This window comes from Meriones unguiculatus, chromosome 14 (genome assembly GCF_030254825.1).
Source record: "Meriones unguiculatus strain TT.TT164.6M chromosome 14, Bangor_MerUng_6.1, whole genome shotgun sequence".
Taxonomy (NCBI): domain Eukaryota; kingdom Metazoa; phylum Chordata; class Mammalia; order Rodentia; family Muridae; genus Meriones; species Meriones unguiculatus.
Window position 1 is genome coordinate 531716 of NC_083361.1, and position 24287 is coordinate 556002.

Sequence of the window (24287 nt, forward strand, 5' to 3'; positions counted from 1 at the left end):
TAGCCTGTGGATCAGGCTGGTCATGAATTCAGAGATCCTCCGTCCTCTGCCTCCTGAGTCCTTGGATTAAAGATGTGTGCGCCACGACAGCCTGCTTTAGTCTGGGTTTCTGTTGATGCCACAAAACACCATGGGGAGGAAAGAGTTTATTTGGCTTATCCTTCCACATTGCTATTCATCGTGGAAGAATGTCAGAACCTTTTGGTCATGGTGTTTCTTCCCAGCAATAGACTCCCTAACTAAACAATAGGCACTATGTAAACAGTTGCTCAGGTCCTCCTGGCATTGGGTAAGAAACTGAGGTGGCCTGTGTTTGCTGTCACAGGAGGCTGTGACATTCGGGGACGTGGCCGTGGTCTTCAGTGAGGAGGAGCTGGAGCTGCTGAATCCTGCGCAGAGGAAGCTGTACCATGACGTGATGCTGGAGAACTTCAGGAACCTTCTGTCAGTGGGTGAGGATGGCACTCTGTGTCCCTTGGCAGTGTCAGAAGCTCACATTGGGTTTCTTGGTTACACTCCACTGCTTTCCTTTTAGGTTCATTTAGTTTGTATTTTATGTATATTTGAGTGTTTTGTCTGCATGTTTGTCTGTGGTGGCCACAGAGGTGAGAAAGGGGCATTAGATCCTATAGACCTGAAGTAACAGGTGGTTGTGAGCCAGCATGCATGTGGGTATGACACACCCAACCTGGGTCCTCAGGAAGAGCAGCCAGTGCTCTGAATCGCTGAACCATCTCTACAGCCTCCCTTTTTAAAAACTGCATTTTAAACATGCATGCTGTGCTTTAAAATAATTTTTAAACATTTGTTTATGATTGTGAGTATATGCATGCACTCATACTTGCATGCATGTATGCTTGTGTGTGTGTTTTAGTCAACCCATGACCATGGCAAATCTTATAACAGAAGGCATTTAATTGTGGCCTGTTTACTGTTTCTGTGGTTTAGTCCACTATCATCTTAGTGGGGAGCATGGCAGCATTCAGCAGGACATGGTAGCAGAGAGTTCTATATCGCTGTCTAAAGGCAGCAGGAAGAGAGAGAGCCACCCTGCCTGGCTTGAGTATTTGAAACTGCAAAGCCCAAGCCCAGTGACATACTTCCTCCAACAAGGCCTCACCTCCTGATCCCTGTCAAGCTTTGACACTCTGTGGAACAAGCATTCAAACACATGAACCTGTGGTCCCATTTTCATTCAAACCACCACATTCTACTCCCTGGTCCTCAAAGGCTTGTAGCCAGATCAGAATGCAACATGCATTCAGTCCAACCACAAAAGTCTTGTTTAAGTGTCAATCTTGTTTAAAAGTCCAAAGCTCAAAGCCTCATCTTAGAATCATGCAATCTCTTAACTGTAACCCCCTGAAATACCCAAATAAAAAAGCAGATCACATAATCCAACATGCAGTGGCACAGACTATGTGGTTCTAAAAGGGAGGAAAGGAGCACAATGAGGAAATACTGAGCCCAAATAAGAACCGAAACCAGGAGAGCAAACTCCAAACTCTGCATCTCCCTGTCTGATGCCAAAGCGTTCTTCAGATCTCCCCCTCCTTTCAGCTTAGTGGGCCGTAACACACTTCTTTCTCCTGGGCTGGTTCCACTCTATTAGCAGCTTTTCTGGCCAGGTGTCCCATGCCTATGGCATCTCTAACCTCTTGGGGTCTGCAGGGGAATCCAGGTTTCACCTTCACAGCTTCACATAATGGCGTCTCTGGTCTTCCATTCAGGCATGCCCCTGCCACAGCCTGCCCTCAGTGGCTTTCCTTAGCTGTGGGGAGTTTCCAGAGCCTCTTTCTTGTGTCCTTGGCCCAGACAGGTACATGCAGATGCCCCAGCACTGCTTCTGCTCTCGTGTGGGGTGCTTCCTCCCCCCACAACCTTAGATTCCCATTGTGCTACTCTCTGTCTCAGACCCTTGGCCTCCCATTTCACTCAGTAAGATCAAGTTGTTTTCAAGTTTTTGTTGTTGTTATAAAGCCTTGCAGTGTAACCCAGGCTTGTCTAGAAATTTGTGGCTCTCGTGCCTCACCAAGCAGTGTTGGTCCACTGTGCCTCACATGTACCCCAGCTTCTTGGGTCTCATCCTCCATTTCTGCTGACATCCATTTTTTCCCCTGCTTCTGTCTTTATGACTCAACTGCTGTCACTTGCTTGTGTCTGGCCAGATTGCTTTTCCCTGGTGGAGTGCCATGCCCCCTCCCACCCCCTGCATTCCATTACTCAGGAGTCCTCACAGGCCATCCTCTGAGGGACAGCTTTACATGTGTCTCACTCTCCACATCTTGCCATTGCCTCTGCTGGTGTCTGAGCACCACCAGGCACGTTACTCCAGATTTCATTTTGGTTAGAGTTACATATACTAAAATCCCGCGTGTTTACACACTTTGTGCAAAGGCTCCATAAAGTCCATGGCCCTTGTGCAGCTGCAAAGACTTCTATCCCCTGAATGCCTTCCATGTTCTTGACAAGAGCATCCCTCTCCTGACACAAACCCCATTTCCCTACCTCCTTCTCAAACTGACATTAACCATTCCCACTGTGCAAGCCACCAAGCTGCATCTTAGGATCAGTGGATCTTCTACTTCAGTAGTTTCCATTTTCAGCTTCCGTGTTCAGTTCACCTTTGATGCTTCCAGAATTGTTTATTCTCGGGTCATTTTTCATTTCCTTGGGGACCTGTTAGTATCACAAGCTTTGTTCTTCAGAACATCTGCTGCTTTAGGTTGGCAGCTGGGGTCTCTCTTGTTTTTTAAGCCCCTTCCCCTCTTTCTTTTTTTTTTTTTTTTTGTGTGTGTGTGTGTGTGTGTGTTGTGTGTGTGTGTGTGAGGCTGGTGATCTTAGTTTGGAGAGCAAGAGTTTTAAGGAAACTCACTCACTTGAGCCATTCCATTCTTTCTTTTTCCCAGTTAACACTTTCCTAATCAGCACGCATGTTTTCAGTCTTGCTATCTAAATGCTTTAGCTCTCTTTTCGTAGTTTCCAAGCAAGCTTGTGTGCTGAAGTCATTCCAGTTCTTCTGCACATGTGTGCTCACAAACACAGTGGCTTCCTTGAGTTGGATATCGGCTTCTGGTCCTTTGCTGTTTGAGCAATCCCCTTTACTCCTTGTTCTCTTTTTCTCCAATGCTTCTTGCACTGTCTCATCACACTCTCTCACCTTAGCTTTGAGTCAAGTGAACCAGATGTTCTTCCTGTCACCTGCAGACAGGTAGGACCAGGCAGGTCTGGTTTTCTCTGCTCCTCCAGTCCCAAGGAGGAGTCAGACCCACGTGTACTTCATCCATACCATCCCTTAAGTGAAAATGCCCAGATGCTAAAAAGTGCTTTCTTCCTTGATATCCATCTGCACAGCTACACACGGGCACAGCAAGACTCAGCAGCAGGTTTAGTTGACCGTGAGCCTTGGCTCCTGCACTCACTCACGATTTCCCAGCGTGGTCAAACATGGGTTGCTCTTGAGTGTGTGCTCTCCTTGTTGTAGATCTTTGTTCCTCAGAGCACTTGGAAGTTCATCTTTGATGCTGGCCTCTAGTTAACGTTTCCAGAGAGAAAAACCAGGACTTGGACCCTCAATGTTCCCATCGTTCCTAATACCACCTTCTACTCTCTATTCTTTCAGGAGGCCAGACTCCAAACAAGATGGAGACTTTTCATGTAACAGGATTGAGGTGCCCTTCACTGGGGTGGCCTCCATGCTGGCCAATGACAAGCCACAGTGTCAACACACTGGTCAGTGCTTCAGAAGCTGCCATAAATACCCAAAGAATGGTGTCTCACTTCCTAGAGTGCTGCCGCTCCTTCCATGGGGGAGGAGAGCCTTCTCAGACCTCCGAGAATGATGGCTGTCTTGAAAGTCTCACAAGCGACCATTCCAGCAGGACAGAAAATCAGGAATTTCTGTCTGGGAGAGCTCAGAATTCTTGGAGTAAAACACATTTTAGGGAGAGACAGAACAGTTGGAAACACTGTCCACAGACTCTGGTGAAAAAAAAGCCACGGTTGTTTGGTCAGGGTATTGACATTCTGAGTTGCATTTCCCAATACGACAATAATGTACTGCATCAAAGAGACAAAGCTCACAGGAGCGGTGACTATGGTAAAGTCATCTTTCCCATGTCACCCGTCACCCAACGTAGTGTGTGCACACAACAGAAGGCCTGCCAGAGCAGCAAGGGCCCAGAAACCATAATTGACAGCCTCAGTTTAGAGCTCCATCAGCAGGTCCTCTTAGGAAAGGAGTTCCCTGAACCTAGGACACAGGAGGACATCAGGCAAAGCTCCAGTGTCTCCATTCAACAAAGTGCTCATCCAGGTAAAAAGCGCTACTGGTGTCACGAGTGTGGCAAGGGATTCAGTCAGAGCTCAAGTCTTCAGACTCACCAGAGAGTGCACACAGGGGAGAAACCCTTCACATGGAACGTGTGCCAGGCACAGTTCAGCCAGGCCTCACACCTCCAGGCCCATCAGAGTGAACATACCCACGAGAAGTCCTACAAATGCAACACCTGTGGGAAAGACTTCACCCGGAGGTACAGTCTCCAAGTCCATCAGAGAATCCACACTGGGGAGAAGCCATTCAAGTGTGAGGAGTGTGGGAAGGAATTCAGATGGAGCAAGCTGCTTAGTGCTCACCAGAGAGTCCACACAGGAGAGAAGCCCTACACATGCCAGCAGTGTGGGAAGATCTTCCGTCATGCCTCAAACTTCCACAGGCACCAGAGGGACCACACTGGGGAGAGACCCTATACATGTCCACAGTGTGGGAAGGGCTTCAGTCAGGCCTCATCCTTCCAGAGGCACCAGAGGGACCACACAGGAGAGAAGCCCTACACATGTCAGCAGTGTGGGAAGGGCTTCGGTTATGCCTCACACTTCCACATGCACCAGAGGGTCCACACAGGAGAGAAGCCCTATGTGTGTCAGCAGTGTGGGAAGGGCTTCAGTCGGGCCTCACACTTCCACTCTCACCAGAGGGTCCACACAGGAGAGAAACCCTACACATGTCAGCAGTGTGAGAAAGGCTTTCGTCATGCCTCATCCTTACACACACACCAGAGGATCCACACAGGAGAGAAACCCTACACATGTCAGCAGTGTGGAAAGGGCTTCAGACAGGTTTCACACTTCCACAAGCACCAGAGGGTCCACACAGGAGAAAAGCCCTATGTGTGTCAGCATTGTGGGAAGGGCTTCATTCAGTCCTCAAACTTCTACACCCACCAGAGGGTCCACACAGGAGAGAAACCTTACACATGTCAGCAGTGTGGGAAGGGCTTCTGTCATGCCTCACGCTTCCACACACACCAGAGGGTCCACACTGCAGGGAATCTCTAGGTTCTGCTGTCAGGTGGGCTTCATGCTGCTGATTGTTAAAAGCTCCCCAGACCCAGAGGCTTCGGGAGACTTCACAGGGGACTGTACTTTAGTTATTTTGTCCTCAACTCATTCTCCTAGTGGGTTCATTATGGGAAGGAGTGATGGTTTTTTAGAGTGGATCTTCTTATCAGACAAATGAAATAAAAAAAGACTTATGTAGACATGGTTTCTGATTTTATTATAAAAGGAAAAATTAATTGTTAGGAACAGAGCCAACAGAAATAGTGCTTCACACTAATGCTGAGATTATGTCATGGGTAACCAGTGAAAACTGGCAAAGAGCTTGTAGGAACTGTTTAGGGACAGTTAACAAGTATTACAAGAATAAGTGAGTTCAGTTTATAAAGAGTTAATTGAATTCTCCATCTAGTGAGAACACCCAATTTCTGAAGCACATTGTATAATGATGCAAATAAGTCAGGAATGGCTGGGTATAAATCAGAAAAAGTAAATCAAAGTCCACATGCATCAGTTCAAAAATCAAGAGTTATCTTCCATTCTTACATTATCATTTCCTGAATCTCATAGTTAGTTACCATCAATATGCTTAAAGTTACTTTGCATATAGAAACTGCTGAAGTTATTCAGGATGATTCAAAATTCTACTCAACTACAAGTGATCAGAAATGCAAGTCACCCGTTGTATATAACATGTCAGATCCCATACAGGTAACCCTTTAGGGATTACCAAACCCTTTAGCACATGGTAAGCCAGAAACTTCAGAATTTCATAAGAAATACCATGTTAACTGCAAAAGTTTAAAAGGAACGGATTTCTCTCTCTCTCTCTTTTTTTTTTTTTTTTTACAACAAGCCAAAGAAATGATAAGAAAATATCCTGCTTGTTCTTTATATAGCTGCCACGGACCAGCCCAGTTGGGCTCCCGTCGTCCGCGGGAGAACAAGGCTTTGGACAGGAAGACACATGGTTTCGGCAAAGAATTGACAGACAGAGACACCTTGATGGTTTTGACTCTGCTGCAACTTTACTGAAATCAAGTTAGTATTTTTATAATGATTTCACAAAAGGCACCTTAAAATTGGCATACTTCCCAGAACATTCAGACTTTTACCAAGAATACAAAGTTTACATTTTAACTCAAAATGCAGTCAAACATAAAGCAGTACCCACAAGTAATCTTGGCCTAAAAACTTTTTGATCAGAGCAAACAAAGGAAAAGAAACCTCAAATATAGTTTTATTATTGCTAACCAATGAAGAGGAAACTCAGGAGCTAAGTCAAATGCCTGCCAAAGTCCCTCTCTATATCAAAATCTAACTACACCTTTGTTAACCCTCCTCCCATATGTCCAGCCCAAGATTTATGATCTTTTTTAGGAACAAGGTACTGAAGGGAGGGAGAAACTCCCGCCAGCTGCACCTCTCATGCTATTATTTCTTAAGAAGGAGCCTATTATTATTTTACTATTCTTAATGCCTATTAATACTAACTCTAATTCATTACTTTCTTAAACTTATTATTTTTATTAAAGCCTTTAACAATGTACTAATAATAAATTTCTTTATAAAGTTAGTTGTGCTGTTTTAGGTGTCACAGAGAAAGATCGAAAAATTAATTATTCCAGCCCCAGAGCCACAACTAAAGCATAGAAATCTCAGAACACGTCTCTTTTCCAAGTGGGATGAATTTGCCAGGGACCTTCCAGGGGGCTTATTTCTGGAGAAATCATATCCCCCGCCCTGTAGCTTATGCTACTATGGCGACACTGACGTGGGTGTAGCATATAGCCAAACCCCATTATTTGCAGGGAGTAACCCGGAAGTTTACACAAAGAAATGAAATTTGGTAAATGGGATATGTTTCCTTTCAAAGTTTGAAAGATTCAAATATGGGCACCATAACATAAACACATACTCAGTATTTCAGTGGGCAACTGCTTTGAGTTCTAAAACCCTGATTCTGTAATTAGACATTTCTTGGAAGTTACGGCAAATATGGGAGTTCTTGTACAAATTAAAAATGACAGTGCTCCAGTATATGTCTCTAGGAATATGAAGCATTTTTTGCATATAATACAAATCATTTTATGGGTGTACCACACAATCCTTCACGGCAAGCAGTTATAGACAGATCTAATTATACTTTAAAACAGATGCTTAAACAGAAAGGGGTAACAGACTCATAGGTTATGTAATCCTTTATTAACTTTAATTTTTTAAATGCTAGTGAGCAAAGACAACAGCTGTTGAGAGATATTGGGTTATAAAAAAACACTGAACTAATTAGGTCAGCCTGTGCGTATTAATGTCCTAATATCAGAATGGAAGACAGGAATTATGTTTTCCCTGCAGAAGGGTTTTGTTTCTGTTTCAACAACAAGAAAAAAAACAAACTGGATTCTATCAAAATATATAAAAATAAAATTTGACCAGGGAACACCCCCTGAAGATCTTGGCTGCAGATAAGAAAGAAATCAAGAAGACCAACAACAGTGACACATATTGTTGATCCCTCTGCAAGGGAACAGCTCTGAGACTGGCTGGGACATGAAAATGTCTCCAGCCAGACATTCAGCTCTGCATAGCCAATACTAAATCCTCAGGACTGGTCATGCCATCCTTTCTTAAGGCACGGATGAAAAGCTTGGTTATTGTGGTTTAAATAGGTTTGGCTGCCATAGACTCGTGTTTGAATGCTTTACCCTTGTTCATTCAAATGCTGATTTCCCTACCCCCATTTCTTTTCAATCCAGACACTGCATTTGCATCCAATGTCTCAAGTTTGTGTGAAGGACCGAGGGACGCTGTGGCATCTCACCACATCATAACCATTGCCAGGATCCCGCTCTTCCCAGGAGCGGAAGTCGGGACCACTTAGGCAGCCGGTGGCACCCGAACTACAACTCCCAGAATGCTTCGGGGACGCGCCCCGTTCTTGTTCCCTTCCGGATCTACATTCCCCAGAACAATTTCAGTCCCAGGCTGTTTTAAATAACTGGAGGTCAGTGAAAATTGCTTTTGGAAGCTCGCTCTGTTGGGTTGCTATTTAAACGAAGTTGACTGAAAATCACAGATATACCTGCCTCCGCCTCCTGAATGTTGGGATCAAAGGCATGCGCCATCATGGCTGGTCCACTGGATTTATGAAATAAAACAGAGCTCACAGGTTAGGAACAAACACATCCTTGAGCGGGGATCAGGACTCAATGGTAGAGTCCTTTCTTACAATCCACCAGGGACGGACTCAGGGCATGGCTCAGAGTAGAGTTTGTCTGTAACATTTAAAAGGCCCTGGGTCCAATGCCAACATCACCCCGAAAAGAACATTCTTAGGACTGGAGAGATGACTCTAAGAGCTCTTGCTGCCCTAGCAGAGGAACCAGGTTGGGTTCCCAGTGCCCACTCACAACCCCCTTTTTAGTCCAGTTCCAGGACCTTACACCCTTTTCTGGACTCTGAAGGCACTCCATGAAAATTAAATCTAAGAAGAAAAAAATTCTTCCTTGATTTCCACTGGCTTCAGGCAGGTTGTAATTTAAAGTGTGAGTTTTAGGAAGAGAATAACTCTCTGTGACTGTAGATGGGAGGTCAGAATCTTGATGAAAATGACAGAGCTAAACATTACAACACCCAAAACAACAACAACTAAACCTAAAATGATAACTAAGTGGCCTAACAATATACTGGCAATGGAAAACGAATGAACTGGAAGACATCATGATAGAAAATACTCAAGCCAAACCACAGACAAGGCACACACCGGAAAGAATTACCAAAGCACAGGTAGGGTTCACACCTTTAATTACAGCATTCCTGAGGCAGTGGCAGGGGGATCTCTGTGAGTTCCAGGCCAGCCCGACCAACAGAGTGAGTTCTAAGATCTCCCTGGCTAGACAGAGAGACTTTGTCTCTCAAAAGAACAAAGCAACAAAATATCCTTAGTTGTCTTTCATGGCATTCCACAAAAGAACAAACCGAAAAGCAACCGAGAAGTGAGAGCTCCCAAAACGGATTTCCACTGACCTCGGTGAAGTTAAAGCAGCTCGGAAGTATTAGCGACTCTTCCGGGTTCTGTGCAATGTCGTCACGGAGGGGCGCCAGCAGGGTTCGGGTCCGCTGCGTGCTTCTGGGAATTGTAGTTCAGGTGCCAGAGGTAACCGAGGTCGCGTTTACTCAAGCGCTGCGAGGTCACCTGCGGTGCTTCTGTAGCGACTCTTTAGCGTTCTGGGGATTGTAGTATCGGAGGGACGCGAGAGTGGTTCCCGTCCGCTGAGGGATTCTGGGAATTGTACTTTCGGCGAGCTCCCTTCTGCCGACGCATGCTGGGAATTGTAGTTTCGGCGCTAGCTTCCTTGGCGGAGTTGCTGTGGGGAGGAGTCGAGTGTCCTGAAGCCTTAAGTGGTATGTAACTCCGGTTTTTAAATGTTTTTGTTTTGTTTTGTTTTATTTTTCTTTTTTCTTTTGCTTACTTAGAGAGGGGAGCGTGCCTCACCTTGTGTATGGGGGAAGTCAGAAGACAAGCTGTGGGATTAGGGTCTCTCCTTCCAACCCTCTGGTGTGCAGAGACTGGAACTTAGGGCGTCCGGCTCAGCGAGAATAATTTTAACCCGAAGAGTCTTCTCACAGGGGCTTTAGGATTTTGTTTGTTTATTTTAAGATTTATTTATTTGTTATTTATACAGCATTCTGCCAACATGTGTGCCTGCACACCAGAAGAGAGCACTAGATCCCACTATAGATGGTTGTGAGCCACCATGTGGTTGTTAGGAATTGAACTTAGGACCTTTGGAAAAACAGCCAAGTGTTTAAAAACAGCCAAGTGTTCTTAACCTCTGAGCCATATCTCCAGCGCCGGATTTAGGTTTCTATTGGTCATTATTCTCATGCACGTTGGATACAGAGACTTTGTGGAGACTCTTGCAGAGGAGCAAGGTTTGCTAGTATTTAAACCTTTTAGAGTGAGAGACGGGAGTTGCACTCCTGTACTGAAACAATTATAGTTAGATAGACATTACAGTTACCAGACCCTTCTGAGAGTGGTGGTCAGTTATGACAGAGTGTTCTTCAGAGAGTTCAAAGACTCTTAAAATTGGCTTCCTGGAAAGCCCATCAACACAGGCAGCTTTGTGAAGGTGACAGGACCCCACAACCTAGAAGCTGCTGGAAATAGAGAATACGGGCTTTCCTAACCATCTGCCATGAGTGAGCTGAGGCATGGATGACTTGGTAACCTGGAGGCTTACTCTGCCAGTTAATAGGAAGTAGGTAGAAAGTCCAGGTCTGTGTGCACAGATTTGGAATGCCAGTACTTGGGGCTGATGGGAAAGCTGAGGAAGCCATGTGACTTCCCATTGACTGTCCCAGCACAGCTCTCATGAAAGCCTTTCCTCCCCCAGCTTGCTTGCCAGAGCCCTGCCTTGTCTCAAAGAGAAGAAGAGAAAGAACCATGACCAAGTTACAGGTAAGTCGCCTTGCTTCCCCTCTCCCCCAGCACCAGGGAATGAAAACAGGACCCCTGCGTGCTGGACAAGCACTGTGCAGCGCAGCCACACTGAACTGCATGAAAGCATGAGGGGGTGTGGCTGAGAAGAAAGGTTTGGTTGGAGGAGGGAAAAGAGGATAGTAGGGGACATGTGCTCAGAGGACATTGCACATGTGAACGTGTAAAAGGGTGAACATACTTTGAGATAGAGGAAGGGGACTGGAGGGAGGGGTCTGCTGTTCTGGGACTCTGGAGAGAGGCAGAGCCCTGGTGCTCATTGGCAGCCATCCTAGCCTGCTGGGCAAGTTGCAGGCCACTGGAAGACCCTGACTCAAGAACAAAAACATGAAAAGGTGGCAGCACCCTAGGAAGGACACCAGCGGTTGTCCTCTAGCCTCTACATGCATGTGCCCCCTCATATACATATATACATTAAATGCATTCATACATGTGTACACACATGTACAGAACACTGCTCACCCTCCTCCTGCATTTAAAATGCAGATACATAAAATGCAGCCTTTATGGATCACTGTGTGGCCATGAATAGCATAATACAATGATGACAGTGTTGCTGGACATATATTGGCTCCTTGGTGCATATCTAACAGTGTCCTGGGTCCTTTCTATGGTCTCATTTAACCCCTACAGGGACATTGCAATATAGCTACTGTTAAGCAGATGGGGAAAGCGAGGCACTGACAAGTTATTTGTCCCAACTCATCAGGCTGGAGCCCTGAAGTGTGAAGTGATGTCCCTAAGGTTTGCAGTGCTTGTGCTATCACCCATGACCCACTGCCACTCTTGCTGGCCGAGGTGTGTTCCTGAGAACACTAAATGAGCTACATGTCTGTTCCAGAAGGTCCTTGAAGGCCCGAGTCTTCATTAGGGTTTCTTTTCTCTTTCTCTATACCCACCCTGAGGACAATTTCTATATGTATCCCTAGCTTTCTTTGAACTTACTCTGTAGAGCAGGCTGGCCTTGAACTTGGAGGTCTTCATGCCTGTACCTCCTGACCCAGTTTAGGAGAGATTTTCTTAACTGAGGTTCCTTCCTTTTAGATAATTCTAGCTTGTGTCAAGTTGACATAAAACCAGCCAGTACAGCCTGTGACATTTTGACAGGACTAAGGACAAAATTAGTGATTCAGACTTGAGTGCCATCCACCGGATACTTCTGGACACACAAACATTTCACAAATTGGGGGATTTTTGGGTTTGGGAATATTTGCATAGACTTTACTAAGAAAGTATTATGAATCTGAAATCCATAATGTTCCACAACAGAAAACATTTTAAATGATGTCACCACTCATGAACTGTGTTTCAAAGCATTTTGAATCTCGGACTGAAGGTACACCCAAGCTGTACTGCCCAGTAAGAGTAGGGAATCATGAGTGTAGGAGGAGCCAAGCATTGCCAGCTGTTTCCAGTACAAAATCAGCACATTACCCTTGACTTGAGTTGGCGCTTTCTAGCTCTGAAATCCATGGCTTGCCGTTTGACTCTGATGGTCCTAGTGACCCAGCTACCAAAAAGACAGCCAGTTCCTTGCACCAGTGTTTTGGGTTTTTCCCCCTCCCCTTTCTGTAGCCATGGAAAGGAGTGAAAATGTGTGCTGCCTGGTGTGTGTAAATATGACATAGCTAAAGTCATCAGAGAGGAAGGAGCCTCCATAAGATCCAGCTGTAAGGAACTTTCTGAATTAGTGATTAAAGCAGAAGGGCCCAGCCACTATGGGTGGCGCCATCCTGGGCTGGTGGTCCTGGGTTCCATTATACAGCAGGCAGAGCAAAACAGGGAGTATCCCTCCATGGCCTCTGTGACAGCTCCTGCCTCCAGCTTCCAGCCCTGCCTGAGGTCCTGTCCTGACTTCCTTCCATAATGAACAGGAATATGTCACTGTAAGCCAAATCAACCCTTTCCTCCCTAACTGTCCTTTTGGTCATGGTATTTCTTCCCAGCAATAAACTCCCTAACTAAGACAATAGGCACCGTGTAAACAGTTGCTCAGGTCCTCCTGGCATTGGGTAAGAAACTGAGGTGGCCTGTGTTTGCTGTCACAGGAGACAGTGACATTCGGGGACGTGGCCGTGGTCTTCAGTGAGGAGGAGCTGGAGCTGCTGGATGCTGCCCAGAGGAAGCTGTACCATGACGTGATGCTGGAGAACTTCAGGAACCTTCTGTCAGTGGGTGAGGATGGCACTTGTGTCACTTGGCAAAGTCAGATGGTCACATCCGATGTCTTGGTCACACTTTACTGCTTTCCTTCTTGGTTGTTTTGTTTTGTATTTATATTTGAGTGCTTTGTCTGCATGTTTGTCTGTGCACCACATTCATTAGTGTGCTTACAGAGGGAAGAAGAGGACATCAGATCCCATAGACTAGGGTAATAGATAGTTGTGAACCATTGGGCAGGTCGAACAGACTCAACCTAGGTTCTCAGGAAGATCAGCCACTACTCTGAATCACTGAGCTGTCTCTCCAGCCACCACTTCTTTCTTTGTTTGTTTTGTTTTTGTATTGGTTTGGTTTTTTGAGACAGGTTTTCTCTGTGTAATAAAGCCCTGGCTGGCCTGGACTGCATTAGTACACCAGACTGGCCTTGAACTTATCGAGATCTGCCTGTTTTTCCTTCCCACGTACTGGGGTTGAAGGCATGAACCATCATGCCCAGGCACTTTGTTTTTTTTAAATCTGCATTCTAATCATAGATGCTGTGCTTTAAATATAAAATTTTAAATATTTTTCTCAGAATGTGTGTGTGAGTATGTGCATGCATGTATGTGTGTGTGTGTGTGTGTGTGTTAATGCCATGACCATAGCAACTTGTATAAACAAAAGCATTTAATTTGAGGCTTGTTTACTGTTTCTGAGGGTTAGTCCATTATCATCATGGTGGAGTGCATAGCGTCCTGCAGGCAGAAATGGTAACAGAGAGTTTCACATTAGAATCTAAAGGCAGCAGGAAGAGGGAGACATTGCTTTGCTTGATTATTTGAAAGTATAAAGCCCACCCCCAGTGATGCCCCTCTTCAAAAGAGGGCCACACCTCCTGGTCCTTGTCATGCCTCACCACTCCCTATTGACCAAACATTCAAACACATGAACCTAGGGCCATTGTCATTCAAACCACCACACTCTCCTGCCCCCGCAGGCTTGTAGCCAGATCAGAAAGCAAAATGTATTCAGTCCAACCATGAGAATCCATGTAGTCTGTAATAGTCTGAACCCTGTTTAAAAGTCCAAAGGCCAACATCTCATCTGAGACTTATGCAATCTCTCTTTCTTCCCCCAGCCGGTCCACACAGCATTTCACTTGGCTGTCCTAGACTCTATAAACCAGGATGGCCTGAAACTCACAGTGATCTGCCTGCCTCTGCATTCCAGGGTGCTGAGATTAATCATGCAATCTCCTAACTATAAGCCCCTGTAAAATCAAAATAAAGAAGCAGATCACATAATCCAACATACAGTGGCATTTGAGAAGGGAGGAAAGCAAGCGCAATGAGGAAATACTGAACCAAAACAAGAACAAAAACTCTGCATCTCCATTTCTGATATCAAAGTGCTCTTCAGATCTCCACGTCCTTTCAGCTTTGTTGGCTGCAACACACTTCTTTCTCCTGGGCTGGTTCCTGTTAGCAGATTTCCTTGGCCAGTATCCAATACTTATAAATCTCTAACCCCTTGGGGTCTCCAAGGCAATCTAGGCTTCAACTTCACAGCTTCACACAGTGGCCTCTCTGGGACTCAATATAGGAACACTATTGCCACACAGCTGGCCTTGTTAGGCCTGATTCGAAAGACCCCAAAAGACCACCACCAGGAGTTGAGTCCGTTGCAAAACACATGAGGATCTTTTTATTGCAAGCTACAGCTTGGGCTCACACACCCTCACCACTGAAGCAGTGAGAGCCCAGAGCCTTGTGCTCAGTTTAGGTGGGTGACTTAAAGAGTCTGGAAAACAGGAGGATTTCCTGCTTGGCAAGCATCTATTAGTTGAAACACAAAAAGGGATTTTGCATTTTGAATTGATTAGCTTTAGGAAGGCTCCCAAACCATTAATGGTCTGGCTTCCCTTGTTTGGCTGCCCTAGAGGAGAGGGGCTGTTTTCCTAGTAACTGTATAATTAGTGGGCAGGAAAGAATGCAGTAAGGCTAGTTCTTCCCCTTGGGGCATTGAGGTTAGTTGTTCCCTGAAGGTGGCTGGACATGTCTCCACCTAACTAGCCTTCATTCAGGCTTCTGCTTTAAACTTTAATACAATACCCACTGATTTTTAATTCTTTGGTCTATCATTTCCCCCTTTCCATGATCATTTGAAGACCTAATCTTGGGTCTTCCAGATATAATCTCTGGAATCCTTCAGATATATCTTTCCACAGTGGGATCTGAGTACCATTAACTGTATCACTCCCAAACATTCTTTCATGAAAGCCATCAAACAATTTAAAATACAAGGCCAAAGGTAAAAATCAAAATGGGTAGGGTCCCCATCAGGGTGGATATAAGGGTAGTAAGCCAAGGAGAACTATTATACCAGGATTTAAACCATCCTCTGGAATCCTTTCTCTCTAGAGTATCTGCAGGCTTTCAACCAAGTTGGTGCAATCCCCAAGATAATAGCTAATGTCAGGGAGCCCATTTTGACTTAGCATTTCAGCCTGCTGGGTGGGATTTTGGGTGGAGGTCTCTTATTCTGAATCTGCTTCAGTGCTGACAATAGGACCATTAGCATCAGGGGCTAGGAAGGCTGAAATGCCAGTCAAAGGCTGGGCAGTACAGCAGTCCTCAGAAGCATTTGGTTAGTTGATCCACCTGAAGAGAATGAGCAATCATGTCAGCTTCCAGCAAGTCCAGATTTCAACTTGCAATCCATAGCTGATCCCGGAATAGAGTGAAAATCTGCTGACACAAATTCAGACTAGAGACAGAATTTAAAATTAATCTAGTAAATGGGAAAAGTGAGGAATCCCAAGGCCAAGGAAAAAATTCATCTGAGATCCGTCTGAGCCATGCTACATCCAGGCCTCATGACTTTCTGATTTCCTGAAACTTACATGAATTTTCAGTTTATAAAAGGAAATATATATATATATTTTTTTTAAAAAAAACTCAGAAAAGTAGCGTATGAGCAAATCTAATATAAACAACATTCTGAGATTAACAGGTAAAATTGCATCCAGCAGAATGAGCATCAGTTCTTCTTAGCTGATTGTTTTCTAAGCTTTATAAACAATTTAAGTGTGTCCAAGGTCTGAAACTCTTAATACCTTTCTGTTGATAATCAGCCAGCAATGGAGATTGGCCACTTGTTGTACACTCAGCATCTGCATTAGCCCCACCTCCAGGTCACACTGAAAGTTAGGCAGAACTGCATTAATGGCTTTACTGCTAAACCCTGGATGTTTGGACTTTCCTTAAGAAAGCAACTAGAAGGAATAGGTGTAAGATATTCCTAAATCCTGTGTCACAGTCTATCTCAGATGGCAAACATTAAAAATACCATAGTAAAAGTTATGGCTTTTGGGTCAGATATACACATTAGACAGATGTTTTTAGCATGATGAGATGCACCTCTAAGTGTGTCTCCAGAAGACAACCAAGAGGCAAGCTTGCGACTGAATAATAAGCAGTCAGTGCTCCATCAGCTTATCAGAATTCTACTGAACAATGTCAAAACTCTGAACTTTGGAAATCTTATAGCAACATAAGCACAACAGTAGCAGAGAGGAGGAAGAAATCTGAAATATCACCCATTTTTAATATGCCTTAAATCATTTTTCTATATCATTACAACTCTATCAATTCACATACCTTAAAACACCTACTTAGACCCTCCAATCTTTCTTGCATTTATCAACACTGAAACATTTTCCCATACCATCAAACAGCATTCTCTAGATTCTCACAACCTAAACTCCTATATCCTCAGACCCTACATAAAATTTACATCGTTCTATCCAGCTATTCACCATAAGACACAGGCAACTAACATGAAGCCTGTGAGCAAGGCAAACCTGTTTGCCTTTCTAAATAAAGGATCTAGTATCTAGCAGTTCTGACTAGCTAATGAACTGACCAATGAACTAACAGTGAATCTAATTGTCTGCTCTTTAGCTGCAAAATTACCATTAGCTTAGCCTAGCCATCAATGTGATCAGAGAAGGATAAATTATAAGCTGAATAAATGTACCAATCAAAATGACAGAGATGACTAGTTAGTCCATCACCTAGGCAGTTGTCCCTGGGTCCTGTGGTCTCGTGGCATCCTGAGCAGAGGCAGTCGAGCCATCAGGCACAGAAAATGAGAGACTATTTCTGTGGAAAAAAGAACTTGAGAGAATGGCCTCGCCTCGCCCTCAGCAGTGTGAAACAGTGATTCTCCAGGTGTCCACAGTTTTGTCCACAGTTTAGGCTGGGCCCTAGGTGGGCCAGTTGGGGCACTTTTGCCCAGGGGTTAGTTTACCTCAATCCAGAGTTGCTATGAGAGACCAAAGAATTCAAAACCAGTGGGTATTGTTTTAAAGTTTAAAGCACAAGCCTGAATAGAGGCCAGGAAATTGAGATATCTCCAGTTGCCTGTGGGGGGTGGGGGTGGGGGTGGGGGTGGGGAACCAGCCTTAATGCATTCTTTCCCTGCCCACTAGTTATACAGTTGCTAGGAAACTGGCCCATATGGACAGGCAGGTACTATTTGTGGTCTTGGCACCTAAAAATGGACCAATCATTTCAAAAGTCAGTACCCTTACCCAATCACGTAACGCCAAAGCATGTAAGTCCCTGCTTGTGGTTTTTCCCTTTAAAAACCTTGTTCCCCTAAACCACAGGGCCGCATTCCTTGTGACCCATGTTCAAGCACATATACAATAAAAAAACCCTCATGTATTTACAGCGGAGTCCATTCCTGGTCTTTGGGGGTCTCATGAACTGGGCATAACAGCCTCAGCAGCTTTCCTTAGCTGTAGGGAGTTTCCACAGCCTCTTTCTTGTGTCCTTGACCCAGACAGGTAAGCACAGCCACCAGATGCCCCAGCACTGCTTCTGCTCTCGTGTGGGGTGCTTCCTCCCCCCACAACCTTAGATTCCCATTGTGCCGCTCTCTGTCTCAGACCCTTGGCCTCCCATTTCACTCAGTAAGATCAAGTTGTTTTCAGTGTTTGTTTTGTGGTAAAGTCTTTCAGTCTAGGCTAGGCTTGTCCAGAAATTTGTGGTCCTCCAGCCTCAGCTTCCCAAGCCCTAGGGTGACAGTGTTGGTCCACTGTGCCTCACATGTACCCTAGCTTCCTAGGGTCTCACCCTCTATTTCTGCTGACATCCATTCCCCCCCTGCTTCTGGCTTTGTGTCTCTACCGCTGTGGCTTGTTTGCCTCTGGTCAGAATGCTCTTCCCTGGTGGAGTACCATGTCCCCTCCCACAGCCCCCTCTCTCTGTTTCTCTCTCTCTGCATTCGTCTGCTCAGGAGTACTCACAGGCCTGGCTCTGAGGGGCAGCAAATGTGTCTTCCTCTCCCTCTCCGCATGCTACACTTTCCTCTGCCAGTGTCTGAGGACCATCACACTTATTACCATGGATTTAGTTTTGGTTGTGTTGATATACACCAAAATCAGAAGTGTTTGCACACTGTGAACCATGACTCCATGAAGCCTGTGTGTGTCTCTTGTGGAGCTCTAGTAACTTCCATTTCCAGAAAGCCTTCCCTGTTCCTCACAAGATCATCTCTCTCCAGACCCAGAACCTGGCTCTTCCACATCTCCTACTGAGATTAACTTTCCCCACTGTGTCATGTAAGCCACCAAACTGAGTCTCAAGATCACTGGATCTTCTACTTCATTTGTTTCCATTTTCAGCCTCAGAGGTTGTTTGGTTCATCTTCGTTGTTTCCCCAACTTGATAGTTTGTTCTTGGGTCATTTCCTCCTTTCCTTGGGGGTCCTGTCAGATAGTGTTACAGCTTTTGTTATTTCTTTAGGACATCTGCTGTCTTGGGTTGGCAGCTGAGATCTACCTTGGTTTTTGAGCCCCCTTCCCTTGTTCCTTTGAGCCTGGTGATATCAGGTTGGAGACCAGACTTTTGAAGGAAACCAGCTTGCACCTGCTCTTGCACTCTGCCTTTTTCCTGGGAGTAGCCCTTCCATAATCAGAATGGTAAGTTTTGAGTGAGTCTTGCCTTCTAAAGGCTTTAACTGTTTTCATGTGCTTTCCAAGGGAACTTGTGTGCTGAAGTTATTCCAGTCTCCTCTTGTGTCAGGAGCCATGACTCAGCGGCCTGCTTTGATATTTAAATCTCAGCGGAGAGATGGCTTTTAGGAGGCCTTTACTAATGGCAGAGGAGAACTTGCAAGTCCATCTCCTTTTGTTTGTGACAACAGGTGGGATAGCTTGTGAGGGTTACACCTCTTCCTCAGGCTCCTTGTGCAAATTAACCTATTGTTCTGAGATGTTTTACTGGCTAAAAGTAACTCCTTAAAAAATAAAGTGGTCAGAAGGCTGGAGGCAGAGGAGGAGGCAGAGACTTGAGACTTGCTGCTGGCACTGCTTGCTGTAACAGTCTGCCTTTTGCTGTGGCTGTCGAGTCTGGACCTTTAAAAAGTTTCCTGTGTGCTGTGTGTTTATTTTATTAATTTTAATCCTCACTCCCAACTCAAGAACCGTTCGACTCTGCCCAGCTGGCTCCAGCACTCTTGCACATGTGTGCTTACAAACATAGTGACTTCCTCGAGGTCATCAGCTTCTGGGCCTGTGCTGATCCCTGCAATCCTTGTATGCCTTGTGTGTTTCCCTCAGCCTCCGACACTCCCTGTGCCTTCCCATTACACTCTCTCACCTTGACTCCCAGTCAGGGGAACCAGATCAGTCTTCATGTCACCTGCAGTCAGGTTAGGACCAGGCAGGTTTGTTTTTTTCTGCTCCTCAGTTTTCTCTTCTCCCTCGGAAAGTTGTCCCCATGTATACTTCATCCCACATCTTCCCTCAAGTAAATATGCCCAGATACTGAAACGTGCTTCCTTTCCATTATCTGTCTTCACAGTTATACACAGGCGAAGTGAGACAGGTACTCAGCAGAGACTGAAGTTGATTCTGAGCCTTCACTGCTGTGCTCACCCAAGATTTCCCACTATGGTCAATGTGTCTTGCTCTTGAGTGTACACTCTCTTTGTTGTAGATCTTTGTTCCTCAGAGCTCTGGAGTGTTCATCTTTGACTGTGGTCTCTAGTTAATGTTTCCAGAGAGAAAAATGAGGACTCAGACCTTTGATGACACCATCCTTGCTGACATCACCTTATATTCTATATTCTTTCAGGAGGCCAAAGTCCAAACAAAATGGAGGCTCTTCATGCAACAGGATTATGGTGTCTTTCACCTGAGTGGCTTCCAGGCTGGCCAGTGACAAGCCATGATGTCAACAAACTGGCCAGAACTCCAGAAGCTGTGATAAACATTCAAGGAAAGGGTTCTCACTTCCCGGAGCAATGCCACTCCTCCTTCCATGGGGGAGCTGAAAAGCCTGCTTGGGCCACCAAGAGTGATGGCTGTCTTGAGAGTCTCACAAACAACCATTACAGCAATACTGAAAATCAGGAATTTCTTTCTGGGAGAGTTCAGAGTTCTTGGAGTAAAACTCATCTTAGCAAGAGATGGAACCATCAGAAACAGTATCCACAGTCTCAAGTAAAAAACAATCCACTGCTGTTGTCTCCCGGTGTTGACGTTCTGAGTTTCATTTCCCACCATGATAAAAATGTACTGCATCAAAGAGACAAAGCCCACAGCAGCGATGACTGTGGTAAAGTCATCTTTCCCATGTCACCCCTCATGCAGCACGGTGTTTACACAGAACAGAAGGCCTACCAGTGCAGCAAGGACCACGAAGCCATAATTGACAGCTCTAGTTTAGAACTCCATCAGCAGGTCGTCTTAGGAAAGGAGTGTCCTGGACCTAGGACACAGGAGGACATCAGGCCTAGCTCCAGTGTCCCCATTCAACAAAGTGCTCATCCAGGGAAAAAGCGCTACTGGTGTCACGAGTGTGGCAAGGGCTTCAGTCAGAGGTCAAGTCTTCAGACTCACCAGAGAGTGCACACGGGGGAGAAGCCCTACCGATGTGACACCTGTGGGAAAGGCTTCAGCTGCAGGTCAAATCTCAAAATCCACCGCCGAGTGCACACAGGAGAGAAACCTTACAAGTGTGAGGAGTGTGGGAAGGGCTTCACAACGGGGGCACACCTCCAGATTCACAAGAGAACTCACACAGGAGAGAAGCCATATAAGTGTGGAGACTGTGGCAAAGGCTTCAGTTCTAGCACGAGCCTTCGCACCCACCAGAGAGTCCACACTGGGGAGAAACCATACAAGTGTGATGAGTGTGGGAAGTGCTTCAGCTTGAGTTCCAGACTTGACATCCATCAGCGTGTCCACACAGGAGAGAAGCCATATAAATGTGAAGAGTGCGGGAAGTGTTTCAGTTCAGTTTCAAGCTTCAGAAGACACCGAGTGGTCCATACAGGAGAGAAACCATTTTGCTGCAATGTGTGTGGGAAATGTTTCAGTTTGAGCTCGAATTTTCAAGCCCATCAGAGAGTTCACACTGGAGAGAAACCATACAGATGTGATGTGTGTGGGAAGGGCTTCACCTGGATCTTGAGCCTTCACAGTCACCAGAGTGTCCACACAGGAGAGAAACCCTACAAATGTGAGGAGTGTGGGAAGGGCTTTTGTCATGCCCAAACTCTGAAGAGTCATCAGAGCACCCACACTGGTGAGAAACCGTTCACATGCAATGAGTGCCAGATACAGTTCAACCAGGCCTCACACCTCCAGTCCCACCAGAGGGTGCACACAGGGGAGAAGCCCTACAAATGCAACATGTGGGAAAGGCTTCATCCAGAGGTCAACTCTTCAAGTCCATCAGAAAGTTCACACCAGGAAGAAGCCATTCAAATGCAGTGCTTGCCAGAAGCAGTTCAGTAAGGCCACAAACCTCCAGTCCCACCAGAGGGTGCACACGGGGGAGAAGCCGTTCAGATGTGAGGAGTGTGGGAAGGAATTCAGATGGAGCCAGGCTCTTAGTGCTCATCGGAGGGTCCACACAGGAGAGAAGCCCTACACATGTCAGCAGTGTGAGAAGATCTTCTGTCATGCCTCACACACCAGAGGGTCCACACTGGGGAGAGACCCTACATCTGCAGCATCTGCTCTAAGGGCTTCATTCAGAGATCACACCTCGTCTACCACCAGAGGGTCCACACTGCAGGGAATCTCTAGGTTCTGCTGTCAGGTGGACCCCATGCTGCTGATTGTTAAAAGCTCCCCAAACCCATAGGCTTCAGGAGACTTTACAGGGGCCTGTACTTTGGTTATTTTTCCCAGAACTCATTTTCCTACTGTGTTAATTATGCAAAGGGAAGATAGTATTTTAGGATGAATCTTCAAAGCATACAAACAAAATTAAAAAAATGAAAGACACACAGAAATGGTTTCTGATTTCATTATAAAAGGAAGAATTAGGAACAGAGCCAACAGAAATCACTATGCCTCACACTATGCTGAGCTTATGTCGTTATGGGTAATCAATGAAGACTGGCAAAGAGCTTGTAGGAACTGTTTTGGAGAAATTAACAAAAAGTATACTCAGAGCAGGTGACTTCAGTTCATAAAAATAACTAATTAGTTTCTCCTCCGTATAGTAGAAAGAAGCACTTACATTTTATACTGGTGCAAATAGTTGAGAATGGCTGTCATAAGTCAGAAAAAAATAAAAAAAATTCAAAGCCTGTATGCTTTTGTTTAAAGATCGTTGTATGTCATTCTTTTTTGTTTTGTTTTTTAAAAAGATAGATTTATCATGTATACAGTGTTCTGTCTGCACGCCAAAAGAGGACGCCAGGTCTCACCGTAGATAGTTGGAAGCCGCTATGTGGTTGTGGGGATTGAACAGCAATTCCCGGAAGAGCGGCCAGTGCTCTTAACCTCTGAGCCATCTCTCCAGCCCGTATGTCATTCTTATGGGATGCTTACATTAGATTTTCCTGAAATTCTTATTATAGTTACCAACTCTCAATATTCAGGAAGTTGTTTTACATATAAAACTGCTGAACTTACTCAGCATGATTCAAAATTAGCTTCACTGTTTCTTCAACTGCAGCAAGTGATCAGAAGTAGAAGTCATCCATTGTATATAATACATCTGATTCCATATGGGTCTCTCTGGCCCACTGCAACATGGTAATGATGACATTGATCAGCTCTTGATAGGAAATGTGCTAGAAGCTTCAGAATTTCATAAGAAACACCATGTTAACAGCAAATGTTTAAAAAGTATTTTTGTTGTTCTTGACAACAAGCCAAGGAAATTATAAGAAAATGTCCTACTTGTTCTTTATGTAGCCAAATCCCATTATCTGCAGGGAGTAACCCAGAAGGTACCCAAATAAGTGAAATTTGGCAAATGGATGTGTTGTATCTTTCAGAGTTTGAAATTTCAAATATGTGCACCATACCACAGACACATATTCAGTATTTGTTCTGAACAGCTGATTCCGTAATTACACATTTTGTGGAAATAGGACAATGATGGGAGTACATGAACCTATTAAAACTGACAGTGCTCCAACATGTCTCTAGGAAAATGAAGCATTTTTGCTTATCATAATATAAAGTATATTACACAATCCTGCATGATAATCAGATGTAGAGTGATCTAATCGCACTTTAAAAGAGATGCTTATCAGAAAGGGATAATAAAGACTTCCAGATTACATAGTGCTTTACTAAATTTAAAACATTTTAAATGCTAATGAGCAAAAGCTATGGCTGCTGAAAGATAATGGATTAGAGAAAAAACTGCTGAAATCAGCAGTTTTATATTTATAAATCAGCTTCTTTATATTAATGTTGTACCAGCATCAGAATGGAACACAGGAAATGTGTTATGATGGGGGAGATGTTTTGTTTTTGTTTCAACATAAAAAAAATAATAACAAAAAACTGGATTCCATCCAAATGTATAAAAATGAAATTTGAGGGATACCCCTGAAGATCTTGCCGCAGATATGAAGAAAGAAATCAAGAGGATCAACAACAGGCAACACATACTGCAAGGGTACAGGTTTGAGACTGGCTGAGATGTGAAAATGTCTCCAGCCAGACCTTCATCTCTGCATTCTATTTCTTGTTGGCTACTAATTCCTCAGGATTCGTCATGCTATCCTTTCTTATGGCATGTATTAAAATTCATTACAGTTTGATTATTGTGGTCGTTTGTGTTTGAATGCTTGGCCCATGGAGAGTGACACTATTAGGAGGTGTGGCCTTGTTGGAGGAAGTGTGCCACTATGGTGGTGCCCTTCTGCTGCGTGGATATCAAGATGCAGAACTCTCAGCATGCAGAACCACTCTGTCTGCCATGCTTCTTACCATGATCATAATGGACTGAACCTTTAGAAGTGTAAGCCAGCCCCAATT

At 44.9% G+C, this 24287-nt stretch overlaps 2 protein-coding genes across 4 annotated transcripts in view; one reads left to right on the forward strand and one right to left on the reverse strand.

Moving 5' to 3' along the window:
* The window catches only part of LOC110542946 (zinc finger protein 235-like), a 21785-nt gene extending 12172 nt beyond the window's left edge, over positions 1-9613 (reverse strand). For all 3 annotated transcript variants that reach the window (XM_060366354.1, XM_060366353.1, XM_060366350.1), the window contains exon 1: positions 9364-9613. The gene's annotated coding sequence lies outside the window, so the exon portion shown is untranslated. The remainder of the gene's footprint in view (positions 1-9363) is intronic.
* LOC110542948 (uncharacterized) overlaps positions 1-24070 on the forward strand; it is a 26838-nt gene extending 2768 nt beyond the window's left edge. The window contains 7 exon segments of the mRNA XM_060366316.1: positions 326-452; positions 3623-5333; positions 9578-9741; positions 10737-10801; positions 12889-13015; positions 20128-21688; positions 21690-24070. Of these exon segments, the coding sequence (XP_060222299.1) occupies positions 326-452; positions 3623-5333; positions 9578-9741; positions 10737-10801; positions 12889-13015; positions 20128-21688; positions 21690-22146 (4212 nt within the window). The 3' untranslated portion in view covers positions 22147-24070.
* The last annotated feature ends 217 nt before the right edge of the window (positions 24071-24287 follow it).